This window comes from Rousettus aegyptiacus, unplaced genomic scaffold, assembly GCF_014176215.1.
Source record: "Rousettus aegyptiacus isolate mRouAeg1 unplaced genomic scaffold, mRouAeg1.p scaffold_m13_p_17, whole genome shotgun sequence".
NCBI classification, from domain to species: Eukaryota; Metazoa; Chordata; class Mammalia; order Chiroptera; family Pteropodidae; genus Rousettus; species Rousettus aegyptiacus.
In genome coordinates this window covers 26,738,403-26,753,326 of record NW_023416292.1, presented here as the reverse complement: position 1 = coordinate 26,753,326, position 14,924 = coordinate 26,738,403, and the positions used below count along the sequence as shown (strand labels likewise).

The 14,924-nt window shown below is 55.9% G+C and overlaps 2 protein-coding genes across 2 annotated transcripts; one reads left to right on the top strand and one right to left on the bottom strand.

Moving 5' to 3' along the window:
• The first annotated feature begins 2,991 nt into the window (after positions 1 to 2,991).
• On the top strand, positions 2,992 to 10,913 carry RIIAD1 (regulatory subunit of type II PKA R-subunit domain containing 1). Its single transcript, XM_016126089.2, has 5 exons — positions 2,992 to 3,092; positions 3,434 to 3,510; positions 5,259 to 5,305; positions 6,231 to 6,356; positions 6,824 to 10,913. The coding sequence occupies exons 1-4, from the start codon at positions 3,009 to 3,011 to the stop codon at positions 6,299 to 6,301; spliced, it is 279 nt and encodes a 92-aa protein (XP_015981575.1). The 5' UTR covers positions 2,992 to 3,008; the 3' UTR covers positions 6,302 to 6,356; positions 6,824 to 10,913.
• A 114-nt stretch (positions 10,914 to 11,027) lies between these two features.
• MRPL9 (mitochondrial ribosomal protein L9) lies at positions 11,028 to 14,875 on the bottom strand. The gene is made up of 7 exons (XM_016126088.2): positions 14,700 to 14,875; positions 14,400 to 14,556; positions 13,898 to 14,022; positions 13,645 to 13,695; positions 12,537 to 12,638; positions 11,973 to 12,056; positions 11,028 to 11,827 (listed from the first exon to the last, which is right to left on the bottom strand). The coding sequence occupies exons 1-7, from the start codon at positions 14,847 to 14,849 to the stop codon at positions 11,693 to 11,695; spliced, it is 804 nt and encodes a 267-aa protein (XP_015981574.2). The 5' UTR covers positions 14,850 to 14,875; the 3' UTR covers positions 11,028 to 11,692.
• Between the last annotated feature and the right edge of the window lie 49 nt (positions 14,876 to 14,924).

Sequence of the window (14,924 nt, the reverse complement as noted above, 5' to 3'; positions counted from 1 at the left end):
AAGGATCCTGGAGCCGGCTGCACCTTGCCATCAGGTGCTCGCGACAGGGGCTGCGACCTGTTGTGGAGCACCTTGTGTCTCGTCCTTCCCTTCTTCCCCCCAGAGTGGGGCTGGTGCCTCTGAAACATGTCCCAGCTGAATCCCAACAGCCCCCTCCTCAGAGAGCACGTGATGGCAGTGCCAGCGAATCGAGCACAAACACATCTGGAAAGTAACTTCTCACTCACCTCCCCCACCCCCACTGCGTCTAATCTGATCTCGGTGTTTATGGAGATACTAAACAGATCACGCCCTCTGAGGATGGAGCCTAGGAAGACCCCACGGCCCTGTTGATCTCATTACTCTGTGTCTTGTCAGCATATCTGCCGCCCTACTGCTCATTTAGGCTTGGGGCTAATCATATTAATTGAAATATTAAACATTCACGAAAACGAATTATAACGACTTCCCTTGCTTCTCCTCGCAGTCAGCAGCTGGGGCGTCAGCCGCGGGCAGCATAACGCCTCTGATCCTTCTCCTAGTTTGTGGTCCCCAGGTGGAAGGTTTCATTCTGAGAGGAGAGGCAGGGTTTACGGGAGAAGAGGTGGCAGCTCTTGGCAGGCCCTCCTTGCTGGGCGACTGTGGGCGCATCTCTGTTTTCCTTCAGGCTGTGGGGGAGGGAGCCCTGTGAGGAAAAGACTGGGGGATCCCTTATGATTCAGAGGCCCATTCTGGAGAGCTGCTCCCCAGGACGAAATGAGGCTTCAAAGCCCTAGTTCCTCTGAGGTTCTTTCTCTGCCCACCACCCCCAAGTTCACCGTCTTTTTTTGTTCCCCTGCACTTAGTGCTAAGCTGCCCTATATACAACATTTTTGACTTTATAAAGGGGGAACTCACTCCCGACTTTAGATTCTTAGGAAATGAGAAATGCCAAATAATTGGGATATTTTTCAGAAATGGCAAAACGTGGTGGTAGTCATCATGGGCAGAGTGGCTTGTCACCAAACACCTGCTGGCCTAATGAAAACAGAGTGAGGACATCCCACAGCGGAATCTGGAAAATAATTGATTATATAACCTTCCTTCCCTCAGGTGGCTTCTGTCTCAAAAGGAGAGGTAAGACAGGCCGACACGATGTGCAATAGTGAGGACTGACATGCTGTTAAGAAAAGAACAGCCTCTCTCGTTTATACACACAGGTATTTGGGATTCGGGCCATGGGAAGTGATCAGTCAGGAAAGGCTTGATTGATTCTCAAAGTGCAAGAAGAGCGCAGACTGGCAGAAAGAGGACGTTAATTATGTCACGCATGGGGCGGGGCCGGAGAGAACGGCGCACGCATATCCAGGTGTGTGTGCGTGCGAGTAGATTTGCCAGTCCGGACTAGTACTCTTTAATATAATGTAAGCCATATGTATAATTAAAAATGTTCTGGTAGCCACATTAAAAAATAAAAAGAAACGAGTGAAAATACTTTTAATAATATATTTTACTTAACCGGTCTATTCAAAATACTATTCAATGTGCTCATATGATAGTCAAAATATTCAACATGTCAATATGAAGATTATTAATGAGCTATTTTATTCTTTTTTATACTACATCTTCAAAATCCAGTGTGTGTTTTACAGCACATGTGACACTCACAGCAACATTTCAAGGGCTCAGGAGCCACAGGTGGCTCGCGGTGACCACACTGGATGGTGTAACTCTGGAGCTTGCACCACTGTCTTCCCTGGGGGGTGCAGGGGTGGGAAGAGACAGGTCTTGGCCAACAGAAACTATCACCTCTGATTAACCTCTGCTCTTGCCTGAAGAAATCACTTCTGACCAATGGCAACTTATCTACGTCTCACTCTATTAACTCTCTCTCCTAAAAAAACAGACAACCAACCCTAAACGATTAGCGGCCTGGGCGGGGTTCCGGGAAGAAAGCCTGTGGCCCCCCGTCCCATCTGCCTCTTGTGGGTTTTTCCTGTCTTGGGGACTGCCAACGTTTTCACTGCTTTTCCTCAGTCTTTGGGGAGAAGGATAGAGGCAGACCCCCAAGAGACCCCCTCCCAGGCCATGGGCTGATGCAGGGCTTGTTTCTCAGGTTCTTTCCTTGCTCCTTGGGCAGTTGTTCACCAGCTTGAAAAGACAGCCTCGCTTCGGGGCTCCCTTAGCCGCCTTCCTAAAGGCCTCCGCTGGACGCGGCCCCGTGGGGGTTGCACACACACAGAGAGGCTCTAGCCCTTTCCGGGCCCCTATTTTCGGCTGTCCAGCTGAATGTTTCGCTGTCCCACCTAGTTAGACCCTAGAAGGGCACATCCGGAAGACCGCCTGCCTTTCCCTCCCTTACTCGACTGGGAATGGCAGCCACCGCTGCGAACTTCGGAGGAGCAAGTTAATCTGCACGAGAAAGTCAGCTGACGAGGGGAAACGTCTGGGAGCATGACAAGGTCCTTTCCGGCATCTTTAGTCTGAGAATGGTCCTCCGTTTGCAGAAGTGCGTTCAGCCCATCCTATGCGGTGCTGTCACGTTGTTTTAAGAATTCGAGACTTCAAGGTCAAGGGTCGGAGAGGGGCTTGGCGGAAGGGGAGGGAGCCCGATTCTCTTTTCCTGCTGCTAAGCTTCATGCAGGTTCCGCACGAGGGAGGGCCAGGAACCAGCTTCTGGGAGACTCTGCCTTAGGAACCCCTTTCCCAGGTTTGCTCTAGAGCTAAGGAAAAAACTATGTGAGGTGGAGTGGGGTCAAGAAGAAGGACTCATTCCATACGCAACCGGGCCACGAAATCAGTCCCCAGATCTGGGGAAGGAGGCCCCGTAGAGACCTCCCGGGTCAACTCCGCTGTTCGTGGCTTCCCTCTGGGCCTTTCGGCTGCTGGAGGGGGCCGGGCTTGGGGCGGGGCCAGCCTTGGGGCCGGGACCATTTTGGGGCAGAGCTGGCATGGGGGCGGGGCCGGACCAGTCTGGGGGCGGGGCCAGCCTTGGGGGCGGGGCCGAGCGTCTCAGGCGCGCGGCCCGTCGCCTTGACGACCGCGACAAGATGGCGACGCTGCAGGGCGGGCTGCTGGAGTCGGACCCAGGGGCGCTGAGCCCCGCGCAGCTAGAGCAGCTGCGCGACCTCAAGGTGGGTGCGCCGCCGCCCCCGCCTCCACCACAGGGCTGCGCCCCTAGGGTCGGGGCCCGGACCCGAGCAGGGCCCCGAGAGCAGGGAGCCTGTTCCAGATAGAGGGGCGGAAGCCTCGGGGCGAGACCCCCGGCGGCCCCCGGAACAGAGCCGCTGCAAGAGCCTCAACGTGCAGGAAGAACTAAAACAGGGACCGAAATCACTGCCAGATACGTTAACTTAGATACAAACCAGAACTTGCTGACGATGGAGACCCGGCCTTAGTTTAGCCCTTCACACCTCCGGGGCTGGAATTCTGAAGCCTGCCGCATGGGGCGTGACCTTTTGCTCTTTGCCTCCAGATTCAGACTCGAATTGCCAGTGAAAAGTACCTGAGGACCCACAAAGAAGTGGAGTTGCTCATAAGTGGCTTCTTCAGGTAGGTGGTCTTCCAGACTGGCTTCGAGCTACTCGTGGAAGGTTCGACCAGATCTTGGCGATACCTCAGTGTGCGTGACTCCTTTCAGCGCTTCCGACTGCTCCCTGTAGTGTTCTCAGGTTGAATTTTTTTTTTTTTTCCAAGCTAGGGATTTGGGGCGCCTAGGGTTTCCGTGAGTTTTCTCTAGACATTTCTTTCAGTTATGTCTGAATTCTCAAAAATATTAATATGAATTCGCTGGTCAAGAGGAAAGGTTCATTCCATATGCAGTCAAGCCACGAAATCCACAGGTAGCCATTGGGTGTAGAACATTACTCACCATCAGAAGCACTTAACGAGAGCACTAGAACTTTTAAAAAATTCAGATGTCCGCCCTTTCCCTGCCCGAGAACAGAGTTCTAGAAAGAAGAAAGATGCAGAGTTGGGGGCCATTCCCCTGTGTGTCTGGGGGAAAAGGCCACTTTCTGGCAGAGCCTGGGGCATGTTTTCCCTTTCTGGGCTGCCTTGCAGTGTGGCATTTGTCTGAATTGAAGAATCTTCTAATGGGATGAAAGGCAAAGAACTGAGGGGAAGGAAAATCTTGGAGCAGCAAAATACCGTTCATCTACAGACCTAGGTTCACCTGTAGACCTATAGACACGCAGGCAAGCTTTAAAAGACTAAGGACTTCCAGCTGCAGGCCCCGCCTGGGGGCACAGAAGTGGGTATGAGCCAGTTCCTACCCTCGAGGGGTTCACCTTCTCTAGAACATGGGCCGTTTTGCGTCCAGCTCTTGGCACTTTCTGCTTCCCTGGGTCTGGAAAGCCCTTGTCCTGCCCTGAAAGCCACGTGCACCTCACAGTCCTCTCAGGCGCCAGCCACTCTGTGGAGATTTCCGGGGTCCCGTTCCCCTCTGGTCTCCCAGTGCACTGACCCCCTCCGCCTTGGAGCACTTCCTCAGGTGGCCTTTTGGACATCTGGAGACTTACCCATCTCATTGCTTGACTGATTTCTTTGAGGTGGGGCTACATTTTATCTTTAAAAAAAAAAAAAATCAGTCCATCATACCTAGTGCGGTTATTTACAGAGGCTTGTGCTAACTCTCAAATCGAAGGAGAAGGAAGGAAGTAAAATTCTCAGTGCTTGGGAAGTGGGGGTCCCCCTGCCTGGCGAGGCCTCCCAGCTGGCAGGCCGGGCAGCTGTGGCTGGGGACCGTGTAGAGAGCCAGTGCCCTTGCAGTCAGAGGCCTGGGCCCTCTCTCTCTCTTATTTACTCGCTCGCTCACTTTATGAACTTGGGCAAATGATCAACCGTTTGAAGGCTTAACCAAGCCTCATATGTAAAACAGGACACAGTCATTGCTGTTTCACAGGGTCATTGGAAAGTGGGACTGTATCTGACATTCTTTACGCACGCTAAACACTCTTCCAGGGAAGATGTTTTCCACTCCCCAGTGGCGCGCGGGCTGCGTGTCTGCTGCACTGGAGGCCCCCAGGCCACCTTCTCAGCTTCCTTTTGGTGTGTTTCCCCTCCGCCCACCCCCGTGGGAATTCATGGTTCAACCCATAAGATTTCGGAGTCGCACGTCCGTCCCACCGCACGTGGGCGCCCCGAGCACGAGGCTGCAGGCTCGGCTCCGCTGCCCGCCCGGGGCCTGGTCTCTGGTTCTGTGAACCTGTTTGGTGAATGAACACCCGGCTTCCTCGGGCCGCAGCACACCTGCCCCGCAGCCTGCTCCCTCCCCTGCCCTCACCCCTACTGTTTTCCAGAGAGATGTTTTTGAAAAGGCCAGACGACATCCGGGAGTTTGCCTCAGGTGAGTGAGGCGGGGGCCTTTGATGAGCCAGCGCAGGGGCGTCACCAGGGGTTTAGACTCAGACAAGGCCGGAGGGTCCTTCCTCGCCTGATGTCCCCGAGGGAGCGTCTTTGCAAGACGTTTTGCTCCCCAGTCTGCACCTCCTCGCGTGAGGATGAAGGGTTTGGGGTCGGTGGGACGCGCGGGGTCGGGGGTCGGGGGTCGGGGGTCTCCCGCGAGGCGTCCGCAGCTGGCTGCTCAGTCATGGGACCTTTTCAAAGGACCGAGCCCCAGGCCGCACCGGGGGTTCATGCCGTGCGCGCGGGGCGGGCCCGGCCGCCAGGTGGCTCCGATGGGCCCGGGGGCCGTGGCCGCAGGCCAGTGGCGTTCGGCGGGGAGGGGCTGGGCCGCGGGTCCCGCGGTCTCCGAAGCCCCGGAGGTTCTCGCTGGGCCCGACTGCGTCTTTGCTGCCACAGCAGATGCTGCTGCCTCTGATTCACACTCTGCTGGGTGGAAAAAAACCCTCTTCTGTCGTCATCGGGCGGGAGCCTGGCTCTCTGAGAGGGCGTGCGATCTCAGGCAGGAGCTGGCGAGCCGAGTCGAGACAAAAATAGCACTTGGCATTTAGTTGGGCCCCAGGATGGGCTGGAGCATTAAACCCGGAGGCCCCTCGGCCCGCGGCCGGCCGCGTGCGTCAGCGGCGTGCGGGGAGGGGCGCGTCCTGTGCCAGCCTCTCCCGGGGACGCTGCAGCTGGCGGCTCCGAGCCGCGCGCGCGGGGGACGGTGACTGCAAGGTGTGCGGTGACATCTCGCATGACGTCGTGGAGCGGGGCCACCAGTCACAGCCCCGCGCAGACCGAGCCGTCCGCACTTGTCAGCCAGTGTCTCCCGCCCAGGCTTTTCCCCTTGGGTCTCGATGATTTCTTCTTTTTGATTCTTATCCCAGACTATTTCACGGATCCAAGACTTCCCAACAAGATTCACTTGCAGCTAATTAAGGAGAAGAAAGCGGCTTAATTAGCAAAATCGTGATACTCAGCTGCTGAGCGAGACCAGCCAGGCTGCAGCCGGGGTGGGTGTTCACCTCCCCGGCAGACACGGGCTCCCGGCCCGGCGTGAACGGGAGCGACGGAGCCGCCCGAGCCGGCGTGCGCGGCTGCCTTCCACGCTATTTCGGGGAGTCGGGGACGGAGGAGGGGCCCAGGGTTTGTCTAGCGCGTTCCGCGCGGGAAGAGACACCTCCTCCCTCGGGCGAAGCGGAGCGGGGCGGGGCGGTGGGGGCGGGGCCCTCCGCGCCCAGACCTTCCCGTGTCCCCGTGGGGGGCGGGGAGCCTTCCCACCGCTCCGGAGAGGGCGGCGGCAGTGTCCCTGGCTGCGCCTGCCCCCCTCCCCCTCAAACCACGGGGCCGTCGGGGCCGTGGCACCTGTCACAGGCAGGCTGGTTTCTGAAAGGATTTCGAAGGTTGGGATTTGTGTGTGTGTGTGTGAGGTGGGGAAAAGGCACACTCCCGATTTCCCAGAACTGGCTATGTTTTGCAGGGTCGTCTGGGAGGAAGAGGGCGCTGTTGTCACCGTGGGGGTTTCTGAGCTGCCTTGAGCCCTCCGCTGCTGCGAAGGCTTTCGAAGGTGCTCATTAAAAACGGACCTTCCTGCTCTGGGCCTCGTTTTTCTCCGGAGCGGGCAGTCTGGGTGGGAGGCTGCTGCCTGGTAGGCCGCAGGCCTGTTTCTCCGCGGCGGGCCGTTTCCCCATGGGTCTCAATCCTGGGTGCTCCCCGCCCCTCCAGGCCACCCACTCCCCGAGCCACGACCTACGAAAGAATGGGGGGGGGGCGAGGCCTGCAGCGGGCTGTGGTGGCTCGGGCCTGGTGGACCCTTCGGCGGTGGCTTCTGCTGTTTATCTCACTCCTGGGTTACTGCAGGGTGTACAGGCGACGATCGACTTGGTAAGAGTGGGCCGGAGAGCAGGCACAGAAAGCCCGTTCAGGGTCACGTGTATGGTGAAGTGTGAGCCCAACAGCGACTCGGGGGGTGGGCTTGGTTCTCGAGGAGCCTTGGGAGCCAGCCGCCGGCCACTTGGTTCTCGGCTGAGGGGCAGGGGCCGCGGGGAGGGCGTCCAGGCCAGGAGGCAGGGGTGGTGTCGGCGTCTGCCTTGGTTCTCTGGCCTCTGCTGTGTGAGGGACCTGGCGTCCGCGTGTCACGTGTCAGCATCACCGTGGCAACAGAAGCACAGCCCAAAGCAGGGGCTGTGGTTCCCTCGTCGCGGCCTGTCTCGTTCTCCGCTGCCGTCACCTGCGGGAAAGGGCAACGCACACAGTAGGGCGTTTAGAGAACTAGTGAAGCTGCACAGAATAAGCTCCGGACGGAAGCCGAGGGTTTATTTCAAGCGCTTTCAGCATCCTCGTCAGCTGTGGCTCTGAGGATGAGGCGTCCCTGTTTAGAAAATCCTAACAAAGCCTTCAGCAAAAAACACACCCGCCGAGGACCTCTGCTGCAAAGTGTTATCTCAGACACGCCCGGAACCGTTCCCAGGAGGAGCGGCTGCAGCGCCGCAGGCTGCACGTCCTCGGGGTGCCGGCGCGTGATCTAACACAGCGCGAGCACAGTGGCTCGTGCAGGGGCACTGGTCCCAGTCGGTAGAAGAAATGCATCTCGTTTAAAATACATTTCCACGCCTTCCTGGGTCAGGAACGCATTCAGCACGTGGCCAGGGCGCCGACGTGGCGCGAGACGGTGTGCAGGGCCCAGGCGTCGGGCAGAGAGCTGGTGCCCGGCGTGCAGTGGTCCGCGGCCTGGGAGGGGGGCCGCTCCTCAGCCCAGACCGTGACCGAACCCCTCATGGTGGGTTCCCGACTCCTGGCACGTGTCTGGAATAAAGCTCGTGCTCAGGGAGCGTTCGTGGAGGGATGGGTGAGCTCTCGCGCTCATCGGTTGTCACAAAGACAGTTAGTGCCGTGATGGGCGGCGCGGGATGCCGGAGGAGGCAGAGGGGCGCCAGGCCTGCCGCGGGAAGCGGGGGAGGCCCCGCGGACACCGGCACGTCCGGGTTGGGGGGGTTCGCCTGGCAGGTGCGAGGAGAGGTGTGGGCAGTTGGGGAGGAGCGGGGTGGTGCTGGCGACCCTGTTTGTCACCTGCTCGCCCTCGCCACCCCGTTCGTCCTTGCTAACAGAGTGCCGGTGTCGTTGAGGGCGGCAGTGGGCTCAGCCGCTCTCCCGCTTCCCCGGCCTTCCTCCCCGCTGCGGGCGCCGTGTGTCCAGGAGCCACGGGTGACGGTGCTGGGGCCTCTGAGAAAGCCTTCGCTCTCTACCACAATAGAGGAAAAAGGAGGGGCCGAGACAGAGTCAGCCGCTGCAGCCATTCTCCCCTCCCCGCCTGGCTTGAGCCTGAGTGTGATGTCCGGAGCCAAGCAGCCGTTCTAGGCCATGAAGCAAGAGCAGGTGGCTAGGGACCGGTGTTCGAGGTGGCCGAGAGGGAGCCCGGAAGCCTCAGAGGCCCTGACGGCATCTTTGATCACCCGAACTGCCCAGCAGTCACCCACCTTCAGGTTTCTTGGCAAGTGAGGAAAATATATCTGATTTGTTTTGAAATCAGACCAGAGATCAGGCCCCGACCCTCCATGGCTGGACGTGTGGTCTTGGCCTAGCCACTTAGCTTCCTTGGCGTTAAGTTTCTTGACTGTCAACGAAGGTGTGTAATACCCACCGCTCGGGTAGGGACGAAGGGTGAGCTGTGCCTGGCATGTGGGTTGTGGTCACTAGGGTGTGTACTGGCACTGCGTGTGGGGCGGGAGAAGACGAGAAGGGGGGGACAGGCCGCAGAGGGCACCGCGTGTGGGGCAGAGGTCGGCTTCCTATGCAGGCACTGGACAGCCAGCAAAGAACTTTAAGCCGAGAAGAGTCGGTGAGGAGACTCGTGTTTAGAAAGTGTTGCAGGCTGCTGGTGTCAGTCCAGCGGCTGCCTCTGCGGTTTCCCTTCCGGTCAGAGGAGGAGCAGGGGGACCGGGAAGGGACTCTGCAAGTGTCACTTTTCAGGAAGGTAAACTTCCTCCGCCACCGCCCGCCAGCTTTCACCAACGTGTCCTCAGCCGGCATCGGGGGCATGGTCCCCTCTTTGCGGGAGGCTGGACAATGGAGCGTTTAGCTGGCCACCAGTGCCCTCGGCAGCTTGTCACTTCCTCAGAGTCCCTTCCTAGGGGTCCCGCTGCAGTAGAGCCTGGACACTTGAAGTATGTTTAAACCGCCACCTTTCTCTATCCTGCCGCTGTCTGATACTGTTGTGTTTGCTCGTTTGCTCCTCATTGTCCGTGGCCCCGGGCTGGTGAGCTCCTGGGAGAGCTCTCCTCAGGGTTGTCACCTCAGGGCGGCCTTCTCGCGGGGCGGGCCTCTGCTGCCCTCTCCTGGGCAGCTCGTGACGGCCCTCGAGGATGAGGACGCCTGCTGCAGGCCTGAGTGGAGCAGGAGCGGGACTTGCTCGCAGAGGCGGAGGTTCTGGGACTGGCTTTTGTCTTCGGAAGTCACCGAGCCCAGGGCCTAAGCGCGGGCCCGGCTGCGTCATCAGCTCCACAGATGTGTCCTTAAAAATGTCGGAAGGAAGAAACCTTGCAAGGCCGATCGTTCATTCGTTTGGTTGTTGTTAACTTATTCATTTATTCAAGAAATATTAGGTTATGTTTACGTACTCAAGATGCAAAGTTTGGGGAATAAGCTGCACTCATCTCAAGGGGTGAAGACGAATGCATAGAAAATTATAATAGGGTTTCACAGTGAAATGTAAGGAACATCCAAGCCGCTGTGGGCGCACAGAGGAGGGGCACCTGACTGGCACTGGGGTGGGCCGGGGACAGAGGGAGGTGGCCCCGTGAACGCTAACACGCTAATCGGAATTGCAGGCACCCCGTCGGTAAGCCCAAGGGCGAGTCTGGTTTCCTGCTGTTTACCAGCCTCTGAGGGCCTTGGCTTTGCTGGCCATGGAGAGGGCTGCTCCGAGATGTCACCTCTGTCGCGGTGGCATGCCTGAACTCCGGGGGCGCTAGCGCTGTCTGTAGGAGCATCTCCCTGGGAGCAGCCTGGCCGCTGGCTGCAGGAATCTTGTCAGCCTGACAGGTTCCTGAGGCTCTCAGTCTATGTCCTCTGTGTTCCGATGGGGTGACTTCTCTCAGCTCACTGATTCTTGCCTCTGTCCTCTTCATTCTGCTGTTGGGTAACTGACCTTTGCATTTTGGTTATTGTATTTTGTAGTTCTAACATTTTCACTTCGTTCTTTATAGCTTCTATTTCTTTGAGATTTTCTATTTGCTGAAGCTTTCTATTTTTTTTTTTTTAATTTGCTAGGCACATTCATAATTGCTCATTAAAGCATTTTTATCACGGTGGCTTTAAAAATCTTTGTCAGATCATTTTAATATCTCTGTCCTCGCAGTACTGACATCTATTGATTGTCTTTTTCCATTCAGTTTGAGATCGGTTCTTTGTATGATAAGAGAGTTTAAAAATTGGAACTGGGACATTTTTGTATTATGTTATGAGACTCCGGATCTTAATCCACCTGTCAAAAGTTGGGTATTTTTCCTGCTAATGGACCTTGAACTTCTGCCATACTGTCTACTTCCCTCATCTCTGATCAGGACACCTATTTCCTAACTACCTGACGGCCAGCCCCTATCTCAACTCTGGTCTGGAAACCAAGGTTTCTTTTGCAAAATCTCAGGAGCTGGTTCAAGAAACAAAACAGAAGTTCCCTTCTTAAGTTCTTTCATCTCAGCTTTATTTTCCCCAACTACCCTTAGGTCTTAATTCAGATCACCGTAGAAAAGCAGAATCCATTTTTATTCATAGTAATTTTAGCAATATACCTAATACGTTTTAAGACCAAAGACATAATAGCTTGTTTTGTAATTTGCCCACCGTAACCGTGGGACGCAGGCTGCAAATGTCTTCCCCCTTCCCCTTTAGCAGTAAACCCCAGAGGCTCAAGGGGACATCTCACTCGATGCCCTGCTACCAGTCTACTCAGGCCCAGTAAACACTTAAAAAAGAACACCACTGCTTTGTTTTCTTCTTGAGGTACAAATGTTCAGTTTGGATGAGAACGAGCCAAGTACTAGAGACAATGGAGGCCCTTCCGTTTGCTCTGGTGAATTCCATGGAGGAAGAAGAAATAGGATCTAGACTGTTTCACTCTTACTATTCAGCTCATCGAAGCCACAGCCTGGCACTCCTTGCGTAAGACTGCCCCCAAAAGGCCGGATGTGTAACCATCGAAGACGGGGAACTCGCCACGCACACGCAGTTAGCACACGCAGCTAGCCCGATGTCCCCACATGCTCTCTAGAACTCCCCGTTGGGTCAGAGCTGGCCCATCTTTGCTTCACTGCCTCGGATCCTGCTTTGCTGCTTTGGAGGGGGAGAGGCTTCAGAGCGTCTGGGGGCTGGTGGGGGCCATTCCCCGGGCAGCTTGCTGGGCTAACCAGTACTTGTATCTTTTGGTCTTGGGCTTCTCAAAGTTCACCACGGACATAGGTACCCTCACGGTGTCCAGCCCATTGACCTGTACGCAAAGCAACAGGAATCCACAGAGTCAGCCGGGCAGATACGAGCTAACGGCGCCCCAACCCCGCCCGCCGCCCCATCTCAGCTTTTCATCTCCGTTTTTCGCCCAGTCAGAGAGAGGGGACGGCGTGCGGAACACTCACCGTCACCTCACACCAGTACTCGCCCCGCCGTGTGACGGCCTCTTCGGGTAACTTTAAAGCATGGGGGGCGACCACAACACCAAGCTGCAAAAAATCACAGCCAAACGGAGCTCTGTTTACATGCTGCCTCATAAAGAACATTCTAGAATTTCCTGTAGAGCTGAATAAAAGTGGGAGTTTGTCTGGGCTGATGCCATGTGAGGGCACAGACCTCCAGATGGTGGCAGAGAAATCTAGTCATCACTCCTCAGAAAGGGAGATGAAGTCACAAAGAGAAACAGGGCTTGAGGACAAAATTACAATGTTCACAAAAGAAAAATCCTCCAGCGAATCACACTTCCCCAGGTTTTCCCCAGCTAGGGAGGAAATAAATGCTACCACCATCTTTTCCTGTCACTCTTCAAATTCCACGTGACCGCCCTTAGCCCTTAGCCATGCCCATCCCACAGCCCTGCAAACCAACCAAGGACCGTCCCTAACTCCAGCTGGATGATCACACCTCACTGTCCCTGACAAAGGGGTCCAGCTGGGCCCCTCACGGGCACCGTGTCTGGGAGCACTCACGTTTTTAAGGAAGTGGCGGGCTACTATTTCAGGGGTTAGCTCCCATTTGACGTTGTTCTTCATCCCCACCTCCAGGTGACAGCTTCTCAGAAATTTCACTGTCTGAGAGGAATTATAGAAGGGGACAGGTGAGAGATGAAATCAGAGGAGAGGGAGCAAGTTAGCAGGAGGCACAGGCCTGAGAGCTCAGGGCATAATTTCTGCTTCACAGTGAAGATGGGTGAGAAGATGAATGGGAAAGATAGAACATTCTCACTACTTCCAGGCTGACACTGTGGAAAGATATTTTAGCGACACTTCACAGGAGAATGTCACCTATACCTGGCTGTTCCTAATCAAAGACACAGGCCATGTCAAAGTTAAGTTCATCAAAGTTAGAGGCCACTGGTATCTCAGTGTCATGACTTTCGTGGGCTGTTTTAACCTTATACTTCTGGCAGTAAATCCCCCCAACCCTACCCCACTGATTCCTTCCTGGTTACAGAATGAGATATAAATCCATCAGCCAAGGATTTGAGATGTTTTGTAAATCCTGCCCTAACCTCCTTACCAGCCATGTTTCCTAATGCTACACTATGAAAAAAAGTCCCTGCTTTAGCTACACTGATCTACTTTCTATGTAAAAATACAATTTAACTCTCTATTTATACTTTTTCTCTCTTAAGAGTACCGTTCCCATCCTCCTGGCCTATCCAAATGCTACTAATCCCATCAGACCTAGTTCAGACCCATCTGAAAAATGGCCCTTCCCAATGGCCCTAATCCCTTTTGGTCCATGTCACTTATAATTTACTGCCTGATTTTACTGATCACTTTCTCCAGTGTGTTTTCTCCAACTCGTCTGTAAATACCTTTCATCTCTAACTTTTCTGTGGGTCCTCTTGTGCCCTGGTTGGGGCTTCACTGGGTAAACCAGGGCACTTTATAGACAGGTCAGGATCTCCCAGGTCTCAACACCAGGTCTGGCAGCCACACATTCTTTCCCCCATCCTGCGTCTGCAACCAGGAGACTTCAAGGAAATCAGTCTCTCAGGAAGAGGCTGGTGATTCCCACAGCAGCCTTCATATACTGGTGACCAGTATATAAAGACTTGCTGTTTTTACTCACCGCCTCGCCTGCCTTGGTCTGGATCTTCTCTAATTTTCCTTCTTGTCTCAGCTAGAAAAGAAAATTAAAGATGGAAGGGAAAAAAATGAGCCCATAGTAAATAACAAACTCTATGCTGGATGTAGGCTGAGCTTTTGGATTCCTGTTCTATTCTCTACTTCATTTTCAAATTAAACATCAAAGGGAAGGAAGTCACTAGAGGACATTTTAAGGTTTTATCCCTCCAAGTCCCTCTGCCTTCCTCTGAGCTCACCGATTTCTCTTCTTCAAACAACTTCTTGTTTTCCGGGGATGCGTATACAGCCAGTCCTTGAGGGAGTAGTTGATTGCGACCCACGGATTTCTTCACAGAGACCAGGTCTCCCCGGACTCCAAGTTCTGCCAAGGGGAAAGAGACACTGGATTAGAACTGTCTAGGAGTCCCTAAAGAAAGAAGAGATGTCAACATTCACTAGAAACATCTAAGACTTCTAATTAGTTTCTTTAAGGGCTTGGGTTAGAAACCTAATATTCCCTGAACAAAGCAGGCATTGTCCCATTGCAGGAGGCGCCCGCGCCTGCCCCTCTCCCGCATTGCTGTTCTCATTGCCCATGCAGGGGCCAGTGACACAGTCACAGTGCCTTTTACGGCCTCCCCTTCTCCAATACGGAGCCGATCCTTCCCACGAACTCGGAAAGGGCCGCAGACAGCGGAGGGGCAGGGGCGGTAAAAAGCTGCTGCCGCAGGGAACCTGCCGGAGAGAGGAGGGCCCTACCGTCTACCGACTGCGTGAGGATCAGCTCCAGGTTGTCTTTGGGCCGGTGTTTCGTGTCCTCCACCAGCTTGTAGACGCGGTGTCGCCGGTGCAGGCGCGGCTTGCGGCCCTCCCCGGCCAGCGGCACCTTCCACCAGCGCTCCACGACGACGGTGCCCTGGAGGCCGGGGCGCGAGCGTCAGCGAGTCACCCCCGCCGCTGACCCTCCCCGCCCCGGGAGAGCCCGCCACCCCGGGCCCCTCGCGTCCCCATGCGCCCCCAGACTCGGGAGCGGGTGTAAACGGCGCCCCGGAGTCTCACCCGGCTGTGAGAGAGGCAGAAGTCGCGCCCCGGGCCGGGGGTGCCCCCTTCGAGCCACGGCCGGAGCAGGTTCCGGACTCCCCCGGGCAGCAGCCGCTCAGCGCCCGCCCGCAGCAGAGCCCGGCCCGGGGCCGCCACGGGGGCCGCCATGTTCCCGCGCGCGGAGGGGCCTGGCGGGGGCGCGGCCGGCGCATGCGCAGCAAAGGCCCCCGCCGGCTGCCCGCG

Coding starts and splice junctions, on each gene's coding strand:
- RIIAD1 (XM_016126089.2), top strand. CDS start 3,009: ATGGCGACGCTGCAGGGCGGGCTGCTGGAGTCGGACCCAGGGGCGCTG. Junction 3,093..3,433: donor AGCAGCTGCGCGACCTCAAG/GTGGGTGCGCCG, acceptor CTTTGCCTCCAG/ATTCAGACTCGAATTGCCAG. Junction 5,306..6,230: donor CATCCGGGAGTTTGCCTCAG/GTGAGTGAGGCG, acceptor TTCTTATCCCAG/ACTATTTCACGGATCCAAGA.
- MRPL9 (XM_016126088.2), bottom strand. CDS start 14,849: ATGGCGGCCCCCGTGGCGGCCCCGGGCCGGGCTCTGCTGCGGGCGGGC. Junction 14,557..14,699: donor TCTGCCTCTCTCACAGCCGG/GTGAGACTCCGG, acceptor CCCGGCCTCCAG/GGCACCGTCGTCGTGGAGCG. Junction 13,696..13,897: donor TGTTTGAAGAAGAGAAATCG/GTGAGCTCAGAG, acceptor TTTCTTTTCTAG/CTGAGACAAGAAGGAAAATT.